Source organism: Pan paniscus, chromosome 18 (genome assembly GCF_029289425.2).
Source record: "Pan paniscus chromosome 18, NHGRI_mPanPan1-v2.0_pri, whole genome shotgun sequence".
Taxonomy (NCBI): Eukaryota; Metazoa; Chordata; class Mammalia; order Primates; family Hominidae; genus Pan; species Pan paniscus.
This window is the reverse complement of record NC_073267.2, coordinates 39111488-39138050: the sequence shown is the minus strand read 5'-3', so window position 1 is coordinate 39138050 and position 26563 is coordinate 39111488. Positions and strand designations below refer to the sequence as shown.

Sequence of the window (26563 nt, the reverse complement as noted above, 5' to 3'; positions counted from 1 at the left end):
ATGTGTGTGTGTATATATATAATTAAATAGAAAGACTAATGCTATTTTATTAATTCTTTTATTTAATTCTTGTATCTTTGTTCCTCATTTCCTCTCTTTCTGGTCTTTCTTTGTGTCTTTTTAATTTCTGTATTAATATGCTTTTACTTTCTTATTTTCTTTTGTGTATCTATACAGATATTTTCTTTGTGGTACCTTGGGGATTACATACAACCTCTAAAAGATACAACAATATACTTTAATCTTGTAAAAAATTAACGTCAGTTGCAAACAAATATTCCTCCTCATTACATTTGCTCTCACTTGTTATTTATGTTGCTAATTATATCACTTTATGTTGTAAATTCATTAACAGATGTTTATAAAAATTTCTCTGCTTTTATCTTTAAAATTTTAAACAATAATTTAAAATGTTTTTTGCAACTTTATGATAGTGTTATGGATTTCTATTTTTGTGTATGTACATGTCTTTCTCAGAACGATGTGTTTTCATATAATTAGGTGTTGTTTCTTGCATCATTTTTTTTCAGTGAAAGGAACTCTTTTTATCATCTTTGATATGTAGGACACATGCAGTGCCAATATACTTTCAGAATTTGGTTATTTTGGAAGATTTTTTCTTTTTATTTGGTAGAACAGTTTTGTTGTTGGTATTATTCTCACTTGACAGATATGTTTTTCAGGATTTAGACTATTAACACATAGTTCCCTTCTAGCCTGCAAATTTTTTGTTGGCAAATTCACTGGTTATCTCATAAGACTATGCTTGTAAATGGCACATCACTTTTCTCTTGTAGCCCCCAAAATTTTCTTTTTGTCTGTGACTTTTGAAATTGTGTTCATATATATGTTTGTTATAAATATCTTTATGCATATCCTAGTTTGTTTGTTGAGCTTCTACATTTTTACATCATTTTTTTCTTCTAGGATTTTTTTTTTTTTTTTTGACAGAATCTCACTCTGTCGTCCAGGCTGGAGTGGAGTGGCACAATCTTGGCTCACTGCAACCTCCGCTTCCCGGGTTCAAGCAATTCTCCTTTCTCAGCGTCCTGTGTGTCTGGGATTACAGGCGCACATCACCGTGCCTAGCTAATTTTTGTAGTTTTAGTTGAGACGGGATTTCACCATGTTGGTCTGGCTGGTCTCGAACTCCTATCCTCATGATCTGCCTGCCCCAGCCTTCCAAAGTGCTGAGATTACAGGCGTGAGCCACCACATCTGGCCTCTTCTAGGATTTTTAGTTATTATTTCTTTTTGTATTTGTTGCCTGTACAATTTTTTGATATTTTAATGCTTTTGTTATTCCATTTTTATAGTTGTCTGTTTTCCTATTTCACTCACTATTCAATTTATTTAAAAATTTTAAAATTAATTTATGCATCTTCATATTTTATGGTTGCTTTCTGAACATTTTATACTTTTTATATGGGGCTGTGTTGCTGTAATATTTTGTATGCATTGTAATCTTTGATTGAGATTTGGACATTTTAAAAGAGCTATCTGTCACAGTCTTTATAATGTAGCTTATTTTCTGCCATAGCCTGAAACCAATTGTTTTAGCTAGAGATTATGGGAATCTCTCAAACATGTTCTTAGAATGTATCTTGTCTGAAATTTTGTGTTCATTGTTTAGTTAAATAAATTTATTAATGTTTCTTCTTAATGGCCAGTCATCATTTTCTACATGTGTTTTCTCTCTGTGGTACTGCAGTCTGTCTACTGCTGTAGCATTTACCTTTGGTCTGGTCTTAGCAGACTCAAACTGTCATTCTAAAGAATACCACTGTAGTTGTCTGTTCTCATGCGGCTAATAAAGACATACCCAAAACTGGGTAATTTATAAAGAAAAAAGCTTCCATGGACTCACTGTTCCACATAAGTGGTGAGGCCTCACAATCGTGCTAGGAAATAAAGGAAAATCAAAATGACATCTTACATGGTGGCAGACAGAGAGAGGGCATGTGCGGAGGAACTCTCCTTTATAAAAACTGTCACATTTTGTGAGACTTGTTAATTACCAGAAGAACAGCATAGGAAATACCCGGCCCCATAATTCAGTTATCTCCCACCAGGTTTCTCCCACAAATCATGAGAATTATGGGAGCTGCAATTCAAAATGAGGTATAAGTGGGGATGCAGAACCAAACCATATTAGCCACCACTTCCTTTAGTAATTAATGCCATGGGAGACAGAAACCAGTGTGTGAAAAGCCACAAATAGAAATATGTGTGTCACTATTATTCTGTTTTTTTTTTTTTTGGAAAAAAAAACCAGGAGTTGACAATTTACTTCTAAAGGCACTATATTATGTTTGGGGAGCAGGAAGAGCTTTGTTGGGTAAATGTTACAGGCTTTTCCTTCTATGTGACTCTCTGCATTGTGCTCTCCTGGGGTACTGCACACAAGTAACTCATTTATAAATCTTTCACAAATGTATTTTCTTCAGTGTGCTTTTGTTGAATTTATATGTCTATGAAGGAATTAGAGTCTGTGGTACTTTTCTGTGCCGTCTTGCTTATGTAGTTTGTATAATTTTATAGTTTAGATATATGGAGTATACAAATCTTAGTGTAGCAAGTGGAGTAATTTGTAATTTTTATTTTTTTCAGTTATGTGTTCTTATTTTGCCCAAGACCTTTGGCCAGAGCAGAACATAAAAAATTCATTTCAAAAAGTGATACTGAGAAGATATGGAAAATGTGGAGATGAGAATTTACCACTAAGAAAAGTGTGTAAAAGTGTGGATGATTGTAAAATGCACCAAAGATTTTATGAGAAACTTAACAAATGTTTGACAGCTACCCAGAGCAAAACATTTCTATGTTATAAATATGTCAAAGTCTTTTATAAATTTTCAAATTCAAATAGATGTAAGATAAGACATACTAAAAAGAAACCTTTTAAATGTAACAAATGTGACAAATCATTTTGCCTGTTTTTACATCTAATTCAACATAAAAGAATTCATCCTAGAGTGAATTCCTATAAATGTGAAGAATGTGGCAAAGCCTTTAACTGGTCCTCATACCTTACTACACATGAGATAATTCATACTGGAGAGAAACCATGCAAATGTGAAGAATGTGGCAAAGCCTTTAACTGATCCTCACAGCTTACTACACATAAGAACATTCATACTGGAGAGAAACCCTACAAATGTGAAGAAGGTGGCAAAGCTTTTAACCAGTCCTCACACCTTACAACCCATAAGAAAATTCATACTGGGGAGAAACACTTCAAATGTGAAGAATGTGGCAAAGGCTTTTGTTTCTTCTCAACCCTTACGCAACATAAGAGAATTCATAGTGGACAGAAACCCTACAAATGTGAAGAATGTGGCAAAGCTTTTAACCAGTCATCAAACTTTACTATACGTAAAATAATTCATACTGGAGAGAAACCCTACAAATGTGAAGCATGTGGCAAAGCTTTTAACCAGTCATCAAACCTTACTAAACATAAGAGAATTCATAGTGGAGAGAAACCGTTCAAATGTGAAGAATGTGGCAAAGCTTTTAACCAGTTTTCAAACCTTACTACACGTAAGAGAATTCATAATGGAGAGAAATACTTCAAATGTGAAGAATGTGGCAAAGCTTTTAACTAGTTTTCAAACCTTACCACACATAATAGAATTCATAATGGAGCGAAACCCTTCAAATGTGAAGAATGTTGCAAAGCTTTTAATCAGTTTTATAAACTTACTGTACACAAGAGAATTCACAATGGAAACCCTACAAATGTGAAGAATGTGGAAAAGCTTTTAATCACTCTTCAATCCTTAGGAACCATAAGATAATCCATAGTGGGAAAAAAAAACCCTACAAATGTGAAGAATGTGGCAAAGCTTTTAACCACCCATCAACCGTTACTAAACATAAGAGAATTCATAGTGGAGATAAACCCTACAAATGTGAAGAATGTGGCAAAGCTTTTAATCACTCCTCAATCTTTAATAACCATAAGAGAATTCATACTGGAGAGAAACCCTTCAAATGTGAAGAATGTGGGAAAGCTTTCAACCAGCTATCAACCCTTACTAAACATAAGACAATTCATACTGGAGAGAAACCCTACAAATGTGAAGAATGTGGGAAAGCTTTTAAACAGTTATCAACCCTTACCAAACATAAGAGAATTCATAGTGCAGAGAAACCCTTCAAATGTGAAGAATGTGGCAAAGGCTTTTGTGACTCCTCACCCCTTACTACACATAAGAGAATTCATAGTGTAGAAAAACCCTACAAATGTGAAGAATGTGGCAAAGGCACTTGCAACTCCTCATCCCTGTGTGGCAAAGCTTTTAACCACCTATCAACCCTTACAAAACATAAGGGAATTCATACTAGAGAGAAACCCTACAAATGTGAAGAATGTGGGAAAGCTTTTAAGCAGTCATCAACCCTTACTAAACATAAGAGAATTCATACTGGAAAGAAACCTTTCAAATGTGAAGAGTGTGGCCAAGGCTTTTGTGACTCCTCATCCCTTACTACACATAAGAGAATTCATAGTGGAGAGAAACCCTTCAAATGTGAGGAATGTGGCGAAGGCTTTTGTGACTCCTCATCCCTTACTACACATAAGAGATTCATAGTGGAGAGAAACCCTACAAATGTGAAGAATGTGGCAAAGGCTTTTGTGACTCCTCATCCCTTACTACACGTAAGAGAATTCATAGTGAATAAAAACCCTTCAAATGTGAAGAATGTGGCAAAGCTTTTAACCAGCCATCAAACCTTAGTATACATAAGATAATTCATACTGGAGAGGTTTACAAATGTGAAGAATGTGGAAAATCTTTTAACTATTTCTCAAACCTTACTAGACATAAGAGAATTCATACTGGATAGCAACCCTACACATGGGAAGAATATGGCAAAGCCTTTAACTGGTCCTCAATCCTTATTACACATAAGGCAATTCATACCGCAGAGAAACCCTACAAATGTGAAAAGTGGGGAAAGGCTTTGGTGTATTCTCAGCCTTTACTTAAGAATTCATGCTAAAGAAAAACCCTATACAAATGTGAAGAATGTGGCAAAGGCTTTTGTGAATCCTCAGCCCTTGGTAAACATAAAAGAATTCATACTGAAGCATGTAGGAAGCTTTTTACCAGTCCTCAACCCTTATTAACCATAAGGGACTTCACACTGAAGAGAAACCCTATGCTTGTGATAAATGTGGGAAAGTTTTTAACTGGTCCTTAAGCCTTACAAAACATAAGATGATGCGTAATGGTTGGAAACTCTGCTAATGTTAACATGGCAAAGCCTTTAGTGTATTATTAACCTTTACTAAACATAAGGTAGTTCATACTGGAGAGAATTCCAACAAATGTGAAAAATGTGACAAAGATTTTAACAAGTTCTCAACACTTATTACACACAATTCATACTGGAGAGAAACCCTGCTAGCACGAAGAATGTGGCAAAGCCTTTTACGAGTCCTCAGTTCATAGCAGACATAAAATAATTTATATTGGAGAAAAACTCTACAAACCTAAAAGGTGGGACAATGCTTTTAACAACACCTCAAACATTTTTTATTTTTTGATGGAGTCTCGCTCTGTCACCCAGGCTGGAGTGCAGTAGCATGATCTCAGCTCACCAAGCTCTGCCTCCTGGGTTCACGCCATTCTCCTGCCTCAGCCTCACAAGTAGCTGGGAGTACAGGTACCCGCCACCATGCCCGGCTAATTTTTTGTATTTTTTAGTAGAGACGGGGTTTCACTGTGTTAGCCAGGATGGTCTCGATCTCCTGACCTCATAATACTCCTGCCTTGGCCTCCCAAAGTGCTGAGATTACAGGCATGAGCCACCATGCCTGCCCCACCTCAAACTTTTGAAAATATAAATCATAAATCAGACCCCAGAAATGTGAAGAATGTATCAAAGACTTTAAATGGTTGTCACTATTGATTGTAGGTAAGATAATTCATACTGTAGAAAACTACAGGTGTGAAGAATGTGACAAAACCTTTAACTAGTGCTCACATTTTATTGCACAAGAAAGCATTTATACTTGAGAAAAAAATTGTACAATTATAAAGAACGTAGAAAAGCCATTGATATCTGCTCATATCTTAATCATCATCCAAGAACTCATACTTAATAAAAGCATTGTAAGTGCAATTACTGTCTAAATATCTTTCAGAAAATATAAGCTGTTAAAGTGAAGAAGAGTATTCATTCTGAAGACAAACATTACAAATATACAGGAGGTTGTAGTATGATTACTTGTGTCATAGATATTATTGTGCAGATTTGGTATTAGAGGAAAACCCTGAAGCAGTTTCTCAAAACTTGTTCAACATCAGGGAATTTATATTGGAGAAAAACCTAATAAATGTAATGATTTTGACTGAAGAGTTGTTAAAAAATGACAGCTAAAAACCCCAGAGAGTTCATAATAAAATATATTTTTACAGATGCAGTAAATATGAAAAAGACATTTACTTCAAAATTAAGTCTATGTCAGCCTCAGATATTTCACAATTGAAATAACTAAGACACTGACCCTCCAGACATTACACTAAATCAGAGTGTTGACTGTAGAAAATTACCCAAAACTAAAGTTGTTAGATAAATTATTTGTATATAACTTTAAAATAAGAAAATTGGAGAGTAACAATTGCATTCAAAATATGCTATTTTCATTGAAAAAACTTAAGCTTTTTTGGGGGGAAGTTAGTAATGATATAATTCAACTCACAAATTACTTCATGCTGTATCTTTTATTTTTATGGTCATAATAAAAATCAGAAAAATATAAAGAAAATCCATACCTATCTAAGTCCTGAATAAGTATTTTTAAAAATTTGTTATATATTTTTCTTTGAACATGTGAACTCTCTGCCTGCAAACACATACAGACTTTGAGTTCTGATTCACATAAATTTAAATATACATGGTAGTCTAATGATATACTTTAATTGTAATACAATTGTAGAGTAAGTGTGTTTGTGTATGTATGAGTTTTACTTATTTTCAGAAAAAAAGAAATACTAGAACAAAACAAATTATTTTAAGAAGGTGTCTAATTTACTAGAAAACTAAAAACCAAGAATGCTGAATACAGACCTATACTTTTTATTTAATTCATTACTGTACAGATTCACACTTTTCCTGTTTCTTATAATTTTTTGTTTTATAGTATAAGAAGTATTCATTGTGAGCTGGTTAGTAATTAATTTTCATAAAATTTAGTAGGGCACATGAAATAATTTTTAGATGCAATTCCATAATTAGTATATTTATACTTTTTAGTTAGAGCACTTCATTGTGTTCAATTGGAGAACCTTCTATAAGCCTACTATACAGTTGTTGTTCCTTTCACTTTTTAAAATTGACAGAAGTAAATTTATCTGTTGAGCCAATTTATTCAGGTAACTACTTGGGAGGCTTTATGAGTCATGAGGATTTTGGGTTTTTCTTTTTTTGTTTTTTTCTGTCGTTGTTTTGTTTTGTTTTTTGAGACAGAGTCTCACTCTGTCACACAGGCTGGAGTGCAGTGGGATGATCTCGGCTCACTGCAACCTCCACCTCTCAAGTTCAAACAAGTCCCCCTGTCTCAGCCTTCCCAGTAGCTGGGATTACACGTGCCTGCCATGAAACCTGCCTAATTTTTCTATTTTTAGTGGAGACGGGGTTTCACCATGTTGGCCAGGCTTGTCTTGAACTCCTGGCCTCAGGTGATTCGACAGTCTCGGCCTCCCAAAGTGCTGGGATTACAGGTTTGAGCCACCACATCCGGCAAAGATGTTTTGATATATTGAGTGTAGCAAACAAAAATGACAGTGCTTCTCATGTAACAGATGCTCCATAATTTCTGCTGTAGTTAGTTTGCAAGTTCAAGTCAGAGATGGAAAATATCAATGGTGAAGAAATAACATTGATTCTTCATGTGGAGAGAACATTTTTTCCAGGCTGCACACCTGACACTTGAATTTAAAGATAAATTCTGCCTTTATTTTCTGATTATCTTCAGTTTTTCTGTCTTATGTGTATTCCAACTATGTATGCATCACAGACCTTTTCTTTCTGTGTTGTGGCTACAGTGTTCTCACTTTTATTTTTATGCCATGTCATTTCACATAGTATTGTAGATTTTGATGAGAAAGCTGTTTTTTTGTTTTGTTTTTTGAGATGGAGTTTCACTCTTGTTGCCCAGGCTGTAGTTCAATGGCAATCTCGGGTCACCACAACCTCTGCCTCTTGGGTTTAAGTGATTCTCCTGCCTCAGCCTCCCAAGTAGCTGGGATTACAGGCATGTACCACCACACTCGGCTAATTTTGTATTCTTAATAGAGACAGGGTTTTTCCATGTTGGTCAGGCTGGTCTCAAACTCCCGACTTCAGGTTATCTGCCCACCTTGGCCTTCCAAAGTGCTGAGATTACAGGCGTGAGCCACTGCTCACAGCCCGAAAGTTGGTATTTTTAATGTACTAAAAGTTCGTTTTAACTGGAGAGTTTGCTTATCAATATAACTTTGACATCAGATAAAGATAAAGGCATACAGTATCCACAGGGGAGAGAATTAAATCATTTACCATTGTTTTTGTTTGTAAAAGTAAAATTTTAAAAGATTCTTACACAAAGTGTGTCAAATATAAAATATATCTTCAAAATTAAATTTCTAACAGTTAATGGTAAGGAATTTTTAATGTTTTGTGATATAGCACAACTTATGTTTCCATGCCGAATTTTCTGTATTTAAGTGTGAATGTTAAAATTTGCAAAATAATAAAATTACCTGTGTAGATTTTAAATTTGAATAATTTTTGATATTGATATTACAATTTGAAGGAATTTCTCACTGTTATTTTATATACTTTTGTTATTGGGTGAAGTTTAGCATACAGTTTTTATACTTTGTCACCTAACTGTAGCCAACTCCCTGGCTATTTTCTCTGGAAAACGTGAAGGTTATGCGTTTTTGAATTAAAAGATTTTCTGTTATTTTGCTTGCGAAGTTGTTTACTGTGTTTACAGAGTGGCCAGTCATGGGACCACCAGCAATGCTTGCACTTTTACTCTCTTTCATTTCATTACCATCATCACCAGAAACTCCAGGTGTCCCAAACTTCAAGTAAAAGCCCTAAAGTACATTGGCTTCTCCCAGGCACTGTGCTGTGCTGTGTCCAGAACATGATGTTAACTATCAGAGATTCTATGGTTATAATTGACAAATGACAAAACCGCACAAAGCTGTATATTGTTAGTACTATTCAGGCAAGTTTATGACATACAGAACATATTTGAAATATTGTTAACTTTCTATAAAGTTTTAAAAATACAATTTTAACTTGATAGATGAAATGGGTATTTATTCTTTAAGATATGATATTTGGAAGTATATATACATTGTCAAATGCTTAATCGTGTGTAATAAATGCATTAATTCACAGAGCTAACATTTTTGCAGTGAGACCACATGGCATTGTCTTAGTATTTTTCAAAAATACAAATACATTATTATGCACTATAGTCACCATGCTGTACAATAAATCTCTTGGACTTATTCTTCCTATGCAACCATAATTATGTATTCTTTGATAGACATTTTTCCAACCCCCCTTTTCTTCTAAATACCTTGGCACCTGGTGGTCACTATTTTACTCTGTACTTCAATGAGATTAAGTTTTTTAGAATCCATGTGTAAGTGGAATTGTGAGATACTAGTCTTTCTGTGACTTAATTCAACTAATCTCTTCTAGGTTAACCCATGTCATTGAAAATAATATAATTTTTTTAAGATAAATAATCCATTTTGTATATATAACATATTTATTCATTTATGTATTAGATATTGAACCGTTGATTCTACATTTGGGCTATTGTGAAGAGTGCTGCAAACAACATAGAAGTGCAAGTATTTGTTCATTCTTATTCTATTTTGAATATATATCTGTTGCGGGAAGTCAGGGACCCCAAATGGAGGGACTGGCTGAAGCCATGGCAGAAGAATGTGGATTGTGAAGATTTCATGGACATTTATTAGTTCCCCAAATTAATACTTTTATAATTTCCTATGCCTGTCTTTACTGCAATCTCTAAACAAATTGTGAAGATTTCATGGACACTTATCACTTCCCCAGTCAATACTCTTGTGATTTCCTATGCCTGTCTTTAATCTCTTAATCCTGTCAGCTGAGGAGGATGTATGTTGCCTCAGGACCCTGTAATAATTGTGTTACATGCACAAATTGTAGAGCATGTGTGTTTGAACAATATGAAATCTGGGCACCTTTAAAAAAGAACAGGATAACAGCAACGTTTAGGGAACAAGAGAGATAACCTTAAACTCTGACCACCGGTGAGCCAGGCGGAACAGAGCCATATTTCTCTTCTTTCAAAAGCAAATGGAAGAAATATCACTGAATTCTTTTTCTCAGCAGGGAACATCCCTGGGAAAGAATACGTGCCTGGGGGTGGGTCTCTGAAATGGCTCTCTTGAGTGGGGCTGTCTTCTATGGTTGAGACTGTAGGGATGAAATAAACGCTAGTCTCCCATAGCGCTCCCAGGCTTATTAGGAAGAGGAAATTCCCACCTAATAAATTTTGGTCAGAATGGTTGCTCTCAAAACACTGTCTCCTGATAAGATGTTATCAATGACAATGGTGCCGGAAACTTCATTAGCAATTTTAATTTCACCCCGGTCCTGTGGTCCTGTGATCTCTCCCTGCCTCCATTTGCCTTGTGGTATTCTATTACTTTGTGAAGTACATGATCTCAGTGACCCACACCTATTTGCACACGCCCTCCCCTTTTGAAAGTCCCTAATAAAAACCTGCTGGTTTTGCGGCTTGTGGGGCATCATGGAACCTACCAACATGCGATCTCTCCCCTGGACGCCCAGCTTTAAAATTTCTCTCTTCTTGTACTCTGTCCCTTTATTTCTCAAACCGGCCGACACTTAGGGAAAGTAGAAAAGAACCTATGTGACTATCGGGGCAGGTTCCCCAATATATATCTAAAAGTGCAATTACTGTATTATATGGTAGACTGATTTTAAATTTTTTTCAGAAATCTCTCTTTTTTTAATGGCTGTCCTCATTTACATTCAAACCAACAGTGTGCAAGCATTTTCTTTACATCTTTACCAATGCTTTTTTCTTTTTCATTTTTGTAAGAATTATTGTAACAGGAGTGATTTGATAGCTCATAGGTATTTTTTATTGCCTTTCTCTGACAATAATTGACACTGAGCATTTTTTAATGTATCTGTTGGCCATGTCTTTTGAAAAATATTTAAGCCTTTTGCTCATAGTTGTTTTTTGTTGTGCAGTCATTTGAGTTTCTTGCATATTTTTTATATTATCCCCTTGTCACTCAATAATTTGCAAATACTTTCTCCCATTGTTTAGTTGTCTTGTAATGTTGATTGTATTAGATTCCATGCAGCAGGTTTTTAATTTGAAATAATCTGACTCTTCCACTTTTTCTTTTGTTCTCTGGGATTTTGACATTTAATTTAAAAAGTCATTGCCCAGGACCAATGTTGTGAGCCTTTTAGTCTATATTTTTATAGTAGTTTTAGAGTTTCCAGTCTTCCATTTAAGTAACTAATTTATTTTGAATTCTGAGATGAGGATCTCATTTTATTGCTTTGAATGTGGATATAAAGTTTTCTCAACACCATTTATTGAAGACTGTCTTTTCCCTAAGAAACTGTCACCTTTTTAAGTATGTTACTGGTATTTTGATAGAGGTTCCATTGTATCTGTAGATCATTTTGTGTAATACAGATAGTTGATAATATTAATGCCAATTCGTGAATGAGTAATATTTTCCATTTTTGTATTATTTAATGTTCTTTAGTGTATAATGTAAAGTGCTTCAACTTTTTGGTTGAATTTATTTCAAAGTATAGTTACTACAGTTATTGTGGATAAGATTGTTTTTAAATTTCATTTTGAGATAGTTGTCAGGGTATAGAAGTCCTACTGACTTTAGGATGTTGCTTTTGTGTTCTGCAAGTTTAATGAATTTGTTTAATAGTTCTGATAGTTTTTAGTAAAGTGTTCAACTTTTCTATACATAAGATTATGTCATCTTCAAACAGGATAATTTAACTTCTTTTATTCAATCTGAATTCCTTTGATTTTATTCTCTAATTTCTCTGTCTTGGACATTTTGTACCATTGTTTAGTAGGACTGAAGAAAGTGGACATCCATGTTCTAGCTCATAGAGTAAAAACTTACAACTTTTCCTGTTTAGTAGGTTCTTAGGTGTTTTTTGCTACACATGAGATTTATTGGCTTCAGATGATTTTTTCTGTACCTAGTGTTTTCAGAGATTTAGCATAAGGGGATGTTAAATTATGTCAAACTTTTATTCTGCAACTATTTAAATTTTAGAGTTGTGAAATCATAACTAATCCTACATAAATAAAAAAAGTTTTAAAGACTACTATGAACATCATTATGCATGCAAATTACAAAATTTATGGGAAATAAATAATCTTCTGAATACCCACAGCTTTCCACGATTGAACCAGAAAAAAAAGAAGTCTTGAACAGAGCAAAAATGTGTAAAATGTATGGTGAGATTGAATAAGTAATATAAAACATACCAATCATAGAAAGCCCTGGATGGCTGGGTGTGGTGGCTCATGCCTGTAATCCCAACACTTTTTTGAGGCCGAGGCAGGTGGTCACCTGAGGTCGGGAGTTCAAGACCAGCCTGAAAAACAAGAAAAACCCCGTCTCTACTAAAAATACAAAAATTAGCCAGGTGTGGTGGCACATGCCTGTAATTCCAACTACTTGGGAGGCTGAGGCAGGAGAATTGCCTCAACCTGGGTGGTGGAGGTTGTGGTGAGCTGAGATCACACCATTGCACTCCAGCCTGGGCAATAAGAATGAAACTCTGTCTCAGAATAATAATAATAATAAAAAGCCTTGGATCAGATGAATTCACAGCCAAATTCTACCACATATACAAAGATGAGCTGGTACTAACTCTACTGAATGTATTCCAGGAAAATCAAGGTGAGATTCCACCCTAACTCATTATATGAAATCAGTATTATCTTGATACTAGAATCTAGTGAAGACACAACAATAACAAAAGAAAAACACAAGCCAATATTCCTGTGAACATTAATACAAATTCTCCATGAAATACCAGCAAGCTGAGTTCATAAGCAAATAAAAAAGTATTTTGCCACAATCGTTTTATTCTGTGTATTCAAGAATGTTTCATTATATGCAAATCAATAAGTGCAATTTACCTTGTAAAAATAATAGCAAAAAGTTATATGATTAACAAAATAGATGCAGAAAAAGCACTTAAGAAAATCCAATATTTATGAAAATATTCTCAACAAACTAGGCAATGGCAAAACATACCTCAATATAGTAAGAGCCATCTAGTACAAATTCTAAGCCAATATCATACTGAACAAGCCAGTGTGGATGCATTCTTCACATGAATGGAAATAAGACCAGAATATCTACTGTAAACACTCCTATCAACATAGTTCTGGAAGTCCTAGCCAGAGCAATCTAACAAAATAAAAGGCATTTATGTAAAAATAGAGAAAGTTAAATTATCTTCACTGATGACATAATTTTCTACCTAGATTTCACCAAAAGACTCCTAATTCTAAAAATGACTTCAGTAAAGTCTCTGAATATAAAATCAATAAAGGCAAATGAGTAGCATTTCTGCACACCAATAACATTGAAGCTGAGACTAAAATTAAGAACATGGTTCTATTTACAATAGACACTAATAAAAAATAATACCTAGAAATAACATTAAATCAAAGAAGTAACATATCTCTACAAGGAGAACCACAGAATACTGCTGAAAGAAATTAGAGACAACATAAATATTAATGGAAAAGCATTCCATGCTCATTGAATTGAATAATCAATATAATTCAAATGTCTAGGCCGACTAAAGCAACCTTCAGATTAAGTGTTATTTCTATCACGCTATCAATGCCATTTTTATAGAAAAAAATACTATTCTAAGATTTATATGGAAGAATAAAAAGACCCAAATAGCCAAGGCAACTTTATACGCAAAAAGTAAAAACCTGGAGGCCTCACTTTACCTGAGTTCAAACTGTACTACAAGCTACAGTTACCAGTATCACATGGTTCTGTTACAGTAATATATATGTAGACCCCTGGAACAGATGAGAGAGCCCTGAAATAAAGGTACACTTCTACAACCAACTTATTTTTGACAAAGTCAACAGAAATAGATGAATGGGAATTAACTCCCTGTTCAATAAATGGTACTGAGAAAACTGGTTAGTCATGTGCAGAAGAAGAAAACTGGACCCCTACCTCTTACCATATAAGAAACATGACTAAAGATAGATTAATAACTGTGAGACTTCAAGCTATAGAAATCCTAGGTGAACACCTAGAAATTATTCTAGATACTGGCCCCTAAAGAAAATTTATGACTAACATTTTAAAAGTGAGTGCAACACAAAAATCAAAAATTCCGTCTACTTAAAGAGCTTCTACACAGCAAAAGAAACTATTAGCCAAGTAAACAGACAACCTGCATTATGGAATTAAAAATTTGTAAACTGCATATAGAAAGGATTAATATACAGAATTTATGAGAAATTTAATAAGAAAAAGGGAGACAAATGAAATAGGCACTTCTCAAAGGAAGACCTAAGAGCTGGCAATAAACATGCAAAAAAAATTGCTCAATATTCGTAATCATCAGAGTGATGTACATCAAAATGACAGTGTGGTGCCATTTTACACCAGTTAGAATTGGTGTTATTAAAAAGTGAAAAAGCAGATGTAGTTTTGAAGAAAAGGAAATTTTTATACACTTGGTGAGAATGCAAATTAATTCAGCTCCTGTGGAAAGTAGTTTGGAGATATCTCAAATAACTAAAAATAAAATTGCCATTTGACCCATCAGCCTCATCAGTGGGTATATAGCCAAAGGAGAATAAAGAAGTTTGCCAAGAAGACACTAAACAATCACATGTTTATTGCAGCACTATTTACAAAAGCAAAGACATATAATTAAACTAGATACTTAGGAATCTTAGATTGGATAAGAATAATGAGGTACTTATACACCATGCAATACTATGCAGCCACAGAAAATAGTAAAGTAATTTTTTGTGCAGCAACATGTATACAGCAGAAGGCCATATTCTAAGCAAATTAACACAAATCAGAAAAACAAATACCACATGTTCTCACTTATATGTGGGAACTAAACATTGGGTGCACATGGAAACAAAGATGGAAACAGTAAACACTGGGAATTTTAAAAAGAAAAAAAGAAGGGAGACAAGTATTGAGAAACTATCAGATATGATATATACTGCTTGGGAAATGGGATTATTAAGTGCCCTAACCTCAACGTCATGCAATAAACCAATGTTACAAATCTGCATATGTACTTTCTGAATTTAAAATAAAATAATAAAATCCTTTGTGGTATAATGACATGTTAGATTTCTCCAGTTCTGGGTTAATAGTTGTAATTAGTGGTGAAATAATTATTTACTCCTTAAGGCATAGGAATGAATGTTTGTTTACCAGGTCTCTTTGCATTCTATAAGCTACTGTCTCTGAAAGCTCTTGGCCTATAGCCTGAGAAGTGTTTTATTCCTAAGTATGCAGCAAAATAAATGACTCTACATCTTTATCACTTATTCTCTGTACCATACACTATAGAGTTAATTTGTAATTCAACTCTTTTTAGGGAAAAATGGTATGTTTAATCCCCCTTTTTTTTTTCAGAATGAACCATTTTTGAAAATGTGAGGCTGTGAAAATCATGCTAAATTGCTGAATTAGGAAAAGGAAACATTTTTAAAAAACGCATAAAAGTCTTACTGCCATAGCTCAAAAATGATGAAACAGACAGTGTGGGTTATTCAAGACCTACATTGCTGCAAATGCTTACTCCATCACAATCATTCTGGTAAAAAAAGGAACAATGGGTTAAGAAGGTTTAGAATACCTTTCTGATTGAATTGCAGTGCTAGATTTCTGTTTTTATTATTTGCCATATAGAAGTCTGTACTTCAACAAAAGATGCCATGAATTTCAAGTTAATATGCTCACACATATATTCTCCCTAGAAGGGTACTAATGTGTTTGAATCGAAATGTAGCATTTCTGGCCAGGCGCAATGGGTCATGCACGTAATCCCAGCACTTTGGGAGGCCAAGGTGGGCAAATCACCTGAGGTCAATGAGATCAGGCTGCCCATGGTGAAACCCCATCTCTACTAAAAATACAAAATTAGCTTGGCACGTTTGTGCACACCTGTAATCCCACCTACTCAAGAGTCAGAGGCAGGAGAATCGCTTGAGCCCAGGAGGCAGAGGTTGCAGTGAGCCAAGATTGCACCATAGCACTCCAGTTTGGGTGACAAGAGTGACTCCCTCTCAACAACAACAATGACAAAAATGTAGCACTTCTGGCCTTTCTTGTGCTGCTCTGTTTGTGTGAAATAGGAAGGCAGAAAGTAAAGCAGAGTCAATCATGACATTTCTAGTTTCTACAGTGACAGCATCTAAAATCTACTGTTAAGTCAACTAGAAATAATGATAGTATTTAAAAACTGAGAAAAAACAATTCTTTATATTTTTAGTTTATTTTTTATAGTTTATAAAAATTTAGTTTCTGAATTATTAAGTTAAACAACTTGAACATGCAGATACATAAAATTTCATCTGGATGATAGCATTAATATTTTAATAGCGTATGATTTTGAGTCACAGTTGCCTCACTGGGTTTACCTGAAAGCAGTAGTTTATTTTCTAAGTATAAATAGAGGACAGGTTTTCCATAATCCTAAGTATACAGCTCTTTTAAGATTAGCACTATGATTATATCTGGACAAAATTTATAGATTTCAAGTAACAGAAATTTTGATTTTTTAATAGATGTGAAAAAGCAATGAAAATAAGTTGTTAAAATGAGTTTTTTAAAAAACTTCACATATGTTCAGTAAATAACATTTAAAACCACATTGTAAGTGACTGACCAGTAATTCCAATCTATTTTATTTTAGTCACTGAGAAAACTTAATATTATTTAATTATTCAACAAAAGTATTTTTATATTATTCTTTTTGAAACTTTCAGAAACTCAATGGATGATGATGTGCCTGCAGACCACAAATATTCTATATAATAATAGGCTCATGTTAGCTTTTAATGTAAAAATTCAATATATTTTAAACGTAAAATTATTGCCTTTTTAAGTCAGAACAGCGACATCATTGTTAGAATTCATCTACCAAAGTATTTGTTTTAGACTTAATAATAAGTACTTTAAACTGAAAATCAAGTTCTACATACTAGCTAAGGGTTAAAAAAATGGTATTTAAGTTTCTCTTTGTTTCTACTAAATTAGAAAACTTAAAGTCAAAATGTGAGGTCAGGAATGAAAACAAGCATTGGATTAGAGTGTGTTTGGCATAATGGTTAAGATTGAAACTAAGTATCAGGTGGTTCCCGATTGCGTCCCAGGTCAGCCACTTAGGGGCTGTATGACCTGAATAGTTTTATGTCCTCTCTGTGCTTGACTCCTCAGCTGTACACTGAGGATAATACTGCCAAAATCCTAGGGTTTTGGTAAAATTGAAGCAATTAATGCAAATAAAGGTGCCAGAAGAGCACTCAGCACATAGCAAGTGTATGGACAATTTATAAGCTCTTATTTGTTGATTCTGTTAGATCATAATAAATGCTGGTCCTGAAAACAAGGTGGCCACATTAGCAGTTTCTAACTCATTTTCATTCTTATTCAGTCTGTGGTATAATAGAGTTTGGCAAATTCCCATATATTCATATACAGCATGGATACAAATATGAAAAGATTTCTTATTGAGTACTATTCACACTCCAGTAACACTAGATAAATAAGCATTTAAATGCTGGGTGTTTGTCAATTTTAAATTTAGAGAAGGAGGCAAATTGTTTTTTCATCTATTTAATCAATTCTTTATGTTCATTTGTTAAATTTAAATGTAGTTTAAAAATATGAATTCAAATAACTTCTCTAAAAAGTGAAGTAAATTATTTAGACATTTAGAGAATTTTAAACAGTTGCTTTAGAGTCTTTTAAAGTATTATATTGCTTTGAACATTAAAAATCAACATTTTATTCCTGAGTGTTGGGTTCAGACTATTCATGATATTAAAAGTTTACTTACCTACATCACAAAATGAGCAAGCCAGTTGAAATAAAAATATATATGTGTATGTTTCCTGGAATTTTAAGATGAAAAAACATTTTTTCTCTAGCCTAATTTCTTAGTTTTTCTCTTTTTTTTAATTACTAGTATTTTAGATTGACAAAGATGTATACATTTATGGGATACAATGGGATGTTTTAATATAGGTATATAATATGAAATAAGCCATGTTAAATAACATATTTATCAGCTCACTTAGCAATCATTTTTTGTGGTGAGATATTTGAAATTTACTCTCGGTTATTTTGAAATATATAATACAGCTTACTATAGTCATGCTGCTGTGTAATAGATCTCAAAACCTATTTTCCCTGTCTATTTGAAACCTTGTACCCTTTGATCAACAACTTCTTATTTTTTTCCCACCACTCCTGGCCTCTAATAACCATTATGCCACTTTCTACTTTTTTGAGTTAAACTTTGTTAGACTCTACATATAAATGAGATCATGCAGTATGTGTCTTTTTTGTCAGGTTTATTCCATCTAGCATAATGTCCTCCAAATTTATCTATATTGTTTTAAATAATAGGATTTACCCCTTTTTAAGACTAAAGAGTATTCCATTGTGTATCTATACCACCACATTTAAGAAAATTAATTTAGATATGGTAATATATTCATCTATTGGTTTGAAAAAATCGTGTGCTATTTAAGGATATTTTGTGTCAAAGCAGGTGTGTCTCAGATGACTAGAAGTGAAACCTTATGCCTTGGAATTGCCAGATAAACATTCCTTGGCCTTTGTTGTATTCATCGAAAGGATTGATGGTGTGAGTTTACTGGTGCAGAGAACCATTGCAAGCCTTCACCTAAAGAAAATTTTTAGAGGTGTGTTTGTAAAAGTCACCCCCCAGAATCTAAAAATCTGCTTATAGTGGAAGCTTATATAGTGGAACCTTATGGGACCTGAGTATTTCCAAATCTGAAGTCTGTCTGGGAACTCATTTTGAAACGTGGACAAGCCAAGGTCAAGAATAAGACCATCCCTCTGACAGACAACACAGTGATTGAGGAGCATCTGGGGAAGTTTGTTGTCATTTGTTTGGAAGACTAGTCATGAAATTGCCTTTCCAGATAAGCAATTTCTTCTTCCTGTGCCCTTTCCACCTCTCAGTAGCCTGTCATGCTACCAAAAATAGAATAGGCTTCCTCAAGGAGATTGGCACACCTGGCTATCAAGATGAACGCATCAAGCAGCGTACCCGCCAGCTGAACTAGACCCAGGTTCCAAAACTGCAGTGAATTTTTATGAATGAAGTGGAAACATGTTTTTGGTTTTTTGGAGAATTTTTATCAAGTATTTTCAGAGAAGATTATTTCCTGGTTTATCTTCAAAAACTGGAAAGGAAGGGTCAAAGAAAAGACAGTAGCTTATGTTCATGGCAAGTAACTCTCATCACAGTCCAGTTCCAAGGAAAATTTCCAGAGTTTTCTACATTGGCTGCCACCTCGTCTGAAAGCAGCACATTCTATGGAGGAAGGAGTCCTGCTTTGTTCCATCTTCTATTCTAGGGTTTAATGTTGGTAAATGAGTAACTCTAGCATTTGTACAAGGCTCCCTAAGACTCCTGCAGCAGGCAACCAAGCACAGGGATATAACTGAATCTGGAGATTCCTGGGGACTTGTTTTGAAAAAGACATGAAATACACATAGGAAGAAAGGCACAAAAATAAATATTCACTTGTCTCTGCTGTGAGTCTATGTTCCAACTTTTCAGTGATGGCTTTGAGAGCTCTCAGACTTGACTGGCTCTAAGTGTATCTGGTGGCTTTTGTATTCTAAGCTGAAACTGGCTTAGTACTTTTTCCTAAAAGCTCAAGATTTGAGAATGGGGACCCCTTCACCAGAAAAACATGTATAAATTCAAAATGTTGATTGCAGTTCTATGGTGTTTAGACCCTTCTCAGATACCTGTGCACCTTACAGGTTTTGTTTGTTTTGTTTTTTGTTTTTGTCTTTGTTTTGAGACACTCTGTTGCCCTGGCTGGAGTGCAGTGGTGTGATCTCAGCTCACTGCAGCCTCCACCTTCTGGGTTCAAGTGATTCTCCTGCCTCAGCCTCCCAAGTAGCTGGGATTACAGGCATGCGCCATCATGACTGGCTAATTTTTGTTTTTTTAGTAGAGACGGAGACAGGGTTTTCACCATGTTGGCCAGGCTAGTCTCGAACTCCTGACCCCAAGTGATCCACCCACCTCTGCCTCCCAAAATGCTGGGATTACAGGCGTGAGCAACCGCACCCAGCCCTCGTGTACCTTATGTGAGGAAGTCCTGCTCTTAATCAGGATCTGTCATGCAGACCCTGATCTTGCTACTCTGGTTCCATGCCCTGTGGAAGACCAAAGTTTACCAAGATAGCTTTTTCCCTTCATGGTGGCAGATAGCATTGCCCCCTCCACCGTCGATGCCCACCATTTCTCCCCCTGGGCTTCAGGATAGAATTACTTGATTTTTCTGATGATCAGCACTCTCCCTTAAAACACAAATCATGAAGGAATTAACAATTTTCTTCATTTGGCATGAATGAAATTAGCCCAGTTTGTCTTTGTAGGCCCCAGACAGGCAGGCACCTTAATTTTTTCCTTGCATATTCTAGTCTCCAGAAGTATTGCCCCTTGTCCTGCTGATAATGACATAGTAGCTAGTAGACCAGCAAGTGGGCATCTGGGGATTTTCATCCTGAAAACAGTGGGTCTGATATTGCTTGTGTTTTTTATCAGTGTCCACCCCAAGTGGGCCTTCCTGCTACTATCTTCTCTTATTTACCCCCCACTTGCCATCTGAGCAGTTGGTGAGGATGTGCCAGGCCTAGGTTAAACTTGGAAACATGCTTGACCATTCTATTCCCTGCTCCTTTCAGATCAGTTAGGCTGCAGTTTTGGCTCCTGGGACCCTCAAGCACAGCTGGGAAATCAAGTTAGAGGTGTAACTGCCTTAAAAGATGCCCACTTATGAGATAATTAGATTGGTTCTCTCCAGAGGTAACCTGCCAAGAAGAGATGCTATAGATGTTACTCTTATACTGTAAAACACTGTGAAATCAGATTACTTTAAAATGACGTATTACAAACTTATGGAAAAAGCAGTTGTGACTATGGAAGCCCAAAGCTTATATCCCAGCTCTGTCTTACACTAAATATGGGTACTGTGTTTCCACTCTTTTCTATAAAATGGGAGCTAATATCCTCCAACTGTTTGCCTGACATGGTGGTTAAAAGGATTAAGCAAAACAATAGTTTGTAATTTATTCTGTGAGAGCAAACCGATGGTAAATAAATAAAAAGGGAGTAAGTTGATTAAAAATAAATTTTTTAAAAAAGTAAGAAAAACCATAATAACATGTTTGTAATTTATAATTGTATACAAATAAAATGTTTTAAAAATTAATCAAATTCACATCTTTGAATGGCTTGGTATAATTACCTGTTTTTTAAAATGGCTAGTTTACTAATAAAAAGCAAAGAAAAGATTTTGATTTTGCCCAATCATCAAGTATTTGACCTTCTAAATCTAAAATACTGCCAAAAGGATTTGAAGGGAATATTTTTCAGGTGGCTTCTTAGGGTTTCCAATGCAATACGAGAAGAATTTTGATAGGCCAGAAAAATGCATTCTACAGAGTACACAAATTTCTCCTCTCTGATTTGCTTTAACATTGAAAATTGAAGATTGAAAATTTAGTATCTCAACATAGAGTAAAAATATTTATTTTTCAGTCAAGCAAATAATTCTATAAAACTAATGGATAACAGATGCCATTAGCTGCCAAAAAAATAGTATGACTATATTCAGTAAGTATCTAGCTATGCATTTGACAGCCCAATTAAATTAAATCCCCAGTATGTGCAGGTGAAAAGCATTTATGTGAAATGTGCTGCACATCCAGTTAGCACCTTCTTCTGCCTCTTTACAGAGATACAAATTATCCCTGAGTAACTCGGGGTAAATACTGAGAACTGAGAATGCTGTGTGCAGAATGATTGCTGGGAATATGGTTAATGCATTTCTTCCATATTGAAAAAAATTAAGAGCCTTCAGAAGCTTCTCAGAATTTACTAAACATAAGAGAATTCATACTGGAGAGAAACCTTACAAATGTGAAAAATGTGGCAAAGCCTTTGGCCACTCCTCAACCCTTATTAAACACGAGAGAATCCATACTGGAGAGAGACCTTAACAATGTGAATTATGAAGAGCTGTAGCTGCTCGTCAAACCTTATTGAACACAAGATAATCCATACCGGAGAGAAACCCTACAAATGTTAAGGATGTGGCAAAGTCTGTAGGTGCTTCTCAGAGCTTACTCAACATAAGAGAATTCATTCTGGAGAGAAGCCTTACAAATGTGAAGAATTTGGCAGAGCCTTTAATAGCTTCTCAGACCTTACTAAACAGAGTTCATTCTGGAGAGAGACCTTACAAATGTGAAGAATGTGGCAAAGCCTTTACCTGCTCCTCAAACCTTATTAAACACAAGAGAATCCATACTGGAGAGAAACTATACAAATGTGAAGAGTGTGGTAGAGCCTTTAAAAGCTTCTCAGAACTTACTCAACATAAGAGTATTCATACTATACCGAGACCTTACAAATGTGAAGAATGTGGCAAAACCTGTAGGTGGTTCTTGGTGCTTACTCAACATAAGAGAATTCATACTGGAGAGAGACCTTACAAATGTGAAGAATGTGGCAAAGCCTATAGGTGGTCCTCAGACGTTACAAAACATAAGAGAAATCATACTGGAGAGAACCCTAGAAATGTGAAGACTGTGGCAGATCCTATGTAACAAATCCTACTAGCCACCGTGCCTGGCCTATTTTTAATTTTGATGGATATGTAACAATTGTACATATATGTAAGGTACATGTAATGTTTTCATATGAGCATACAATATGTAATAAAGCTTAGTAATTGGGATATTCATCAGCTCAAATATTTATTCCAAATTTTCTCTTTTAGCTATTTTGGAACATACAATGAATTATTGTTAACTGTTGACTCTATTGTTTTACCAAATCCTAGATCTCATTTTTTTAACTGTTTTTTGTTTGTTTGTTTGTTTGTTTTTGAGACAGTTTTACTCTCTCACCCAGGCTGGAGTGTAGTAGTATGATCTTGACTCATTGCAACCTGTACCTCCTGTGTTTGAAAGATTCTCGTGCATCAGCCTTATGAGTAGCTGGGATTACAGGCACACACTACCATGCCAGCTAATTTTTGTATTTTTAGTAGAAACAGCATTTCTCTATGTTGGCGAGACTGTTCTCAGAGTCGTGGCCTCAAGTGATACACCTGCCTTGGCTTCTCAGCATGAGCCACCATGCCTGGCCAACTTTATAATTCTTAATGCTTAATTAGTATTTTTGCTGGTAGTTGACTTAACATTTCTAAGGAAAAGAAAAAGAGGCCGAAATATGAAGCAACATAGGTTGTTTCTGTTTTTCTCTCCTAAATACGTTTCCTAATACATAATGAAAGGAAGAATAGACTGTCTCAAATACATTATAGTAAATGAAAGAAACCAGCTGGAAATATGGCCAAATGTACCATTGCATAGAGAGAAAATGTTAATTATACTACAAGAGTGTAGTTTTTAAAAAATATTCATAAAAGGCATATCAATAGAGTCTGAGAGTAGATTCATGATGGTCTATTAATGAAAGTAGAAATAGTTTAAAGTTATTCTTTTATGGTTTCATAATGATAAATATACTAGAAACATTGAATTGAGTGTGATATTATGCAAAGTTTAAAATAATGGCTTTTAAAAAATAAACATTCCATAGGATAATATTGCTAAATTAATTTCTGAAAAACTATTCACAAAATCTGAAAACCAAATTAATTTCTTTTTGAAGAAATGTACTTGTATTTGACTGCTAGGTCTAGTTGGTATATTTAGGTCAACAAATCTGTATAACTTTCTACTTCTGTCATTAACTGTCTTTTTGTTTCATGTGTTGGGATCTTTGTTGGGTGCATACATATTTACAATTGTTATGTCTTATTGATAGGTTTACATTTCTTCAATATATAATGTCCTCATTTGTCACTTGTAACACTTTCGTCTTAATATTTATTTTGCTGAAGTATAGCCACCCCAGCTCTTTTGGCTACTGTTTGTATAAAGTATCTTTTGGAATTCTTATGATCTAAAGAGAAAACTAATGAGAGTCTCTTGTAGATAACAAAGTTGGATTATGTTTATGATTTTTAAACCATTCTGTCAATGTTTGCATTGTAATTGTACAGTTTATTTCTATTTAAAGTATTTACAAAAGATTCTATTCTATCATTTTGCTACTTATTTTTCTGTCATATATCTTTTTCAAATTTAGTTTATTGCTGACGTCTTTATTCTATTGATATTTTTCAAGTCTACAGTTTTTATTCCCTCTTTAATTCCTTTTTGACTATTTAAAGTTATTGTTTTAGTGATTAAGGATTATAACTAATCTCATGAATGTATGACCATGTATAATAAATCAATACCACTTGAAATTTGGGTTGATTACACACAGATTTGTTTCTGCAACTATATGTGTTTCCAGCTTATATAATTATGCATAGCCTGAAATTAACACAGATTTTTAGCTACTTTTATGCATTAGTCTTCTGAATCATATATAAAAGAATTTTAAAAGATTAAATAAGTTATGAAATAAAAATATGTTCATAGTGGCATTTTAATTGTTGTATATATATACTTTTACTGGTGTTATTTGTTCTTTTAATATGGCATTAAGTTATTTTACAGTGTGTCCTTTTATTTCAGCCAAAAAGATAGTCTTTATCATGTATTGCAGAATGGATCTATTAGTGAGAAATTCTGTATAATTTTTTTAAAATATAGAAATGTGTTGATATCTCATTTATCTTTGAAGAATAGTTTGCTGGAAATAGACTTCTTTGTTGTTGTTTTATTTTATCACTTTAAATATGTCATCCTGCTGTCTCATGACTTTTTTCTAGCAAGAAATTAGCTGCTAATTTTGCTATGATATCTTTGTATATGATGGGTCTTTTCTCTATGACTATTTTTAAGATTTTTTTTGTCTGTAACTTTTGAAAGTTTGATTGTAATGTGTCTTTGGTGGAGGTCTTTGAGGGTATACAATTTTGAGCTCAGTTATATTTTTGGATGTGTGGATTCATGAGTTTTATCATGTTTAGAAATTTTTCAGCCACTATTCCTTCAATTTTTTTTCTGATCATTTTACTATCTCCCTCTTCTTTGGATTTTCCATAATCCTTGTGATGGCATTGTAATGATTTGTCATTAGTATCTTAGGGCCTTGTAATTTTTCTGAATTCTCTTTCTCCTAGTCAGTCTAAATCATTAAAATTGAACAGACTAAACTTTGCTAATTCTTTTCTTTTTTTTTTCTTTCTACTCATTCTACTGTAGAGGCTTTCTGGCAAATTTTTTTTTCAGTGATTTTAATTTTTGAATTCAGAATTTTTTGTTTATTTTATAATTGCTATCTCTATTGATACTTTCTATTTGATGAGACATCATTTTCCCAATTTTTTTTCTTTCTTATGGTTTACTCTCTTTTTCAGCATATTTAAATCCATTGATTTAAAGACTTTTTAATGTCTTTCAATGTCTAGGATATCTCTAGGACTGTTTCTTTTAATTTGTTATCTTGTTAATGAGTGATATTTTTTTGCCTGCCTTGTGTTTTGCTTTTTTGAAAACTACATTTTGATATTATAATATGGTAACTTTGAAATCATATTTTTAATCCTTTGGGTTTTTGTTTCTCATGACTATTTATATTTGTTTAATGACTTTTCAAAGATATTAATGTAAATATTGTATTCTTTGTTGTGTATGGAATAAAAGCCTCTGTTTCATTATCTTATGAGCTAGTAATTTGACAGAGATTTTCTCAAATGCTTGCTTGCCCAAAACATCTTAATTATTGCAGCTCAGCTTACAAACCAGGAAGATTAGATCTTTGCCTTTTCTTTTCCCTGTTTATGCTGAGTTTGAAGGTGTATTAGTTTGTTCTCACCCTGCTATAAAGAAACGCCAGAGATGGGGTAATTCATAAAAGAAATAGGTTTAATTGACTCACAGTTCTGCATGACTGGAGTGGCCTCAGGAAATTCACAATCATGGCAGAAAGTGGAGGAGAAGCAAGTACCCTCTTCACAAGGTGGCAGGAGAGAGAGTGAGAGAACAGAAAAAACTACCATTTATAAAACCAGCAGATCTTGTGAGAGTTCACTCACTATCTTGAGAACAGCATGGGCAAAACCACACCATAATTGAATCACTTCTTTCCCTCAACACGTGGGGATTATAATTTGATATGAGATTTGGGTTGGATCACAGAG

General features: G+C 34.3%; 1 protein-coding gene across 1 annotated transcript in view; it reads left to right on the top strand.

Moving 5' to 3' along the window:
- Positions 1–19435, top strand: part of LOC100967780 (zinc finger protein 85-like) — a 33618-nt gene extending 14183 nt beyond the window's left edge. Inside the window, 4 exon segments of the mRNA XM_063598080.1 lie at positions 2611–3720; positions 3723–4268; positions 4302–4535; positions 19332–19435. Of these exon segments, the coding sequence (XP_063454150.1) occupies positions 2611–3720; positions 3723–4268; positions 4302–4535; positions 19332–19435 (1994 nt within the window).
- Positions 19436–26563: the final 7128 nt, after the last annotated feature.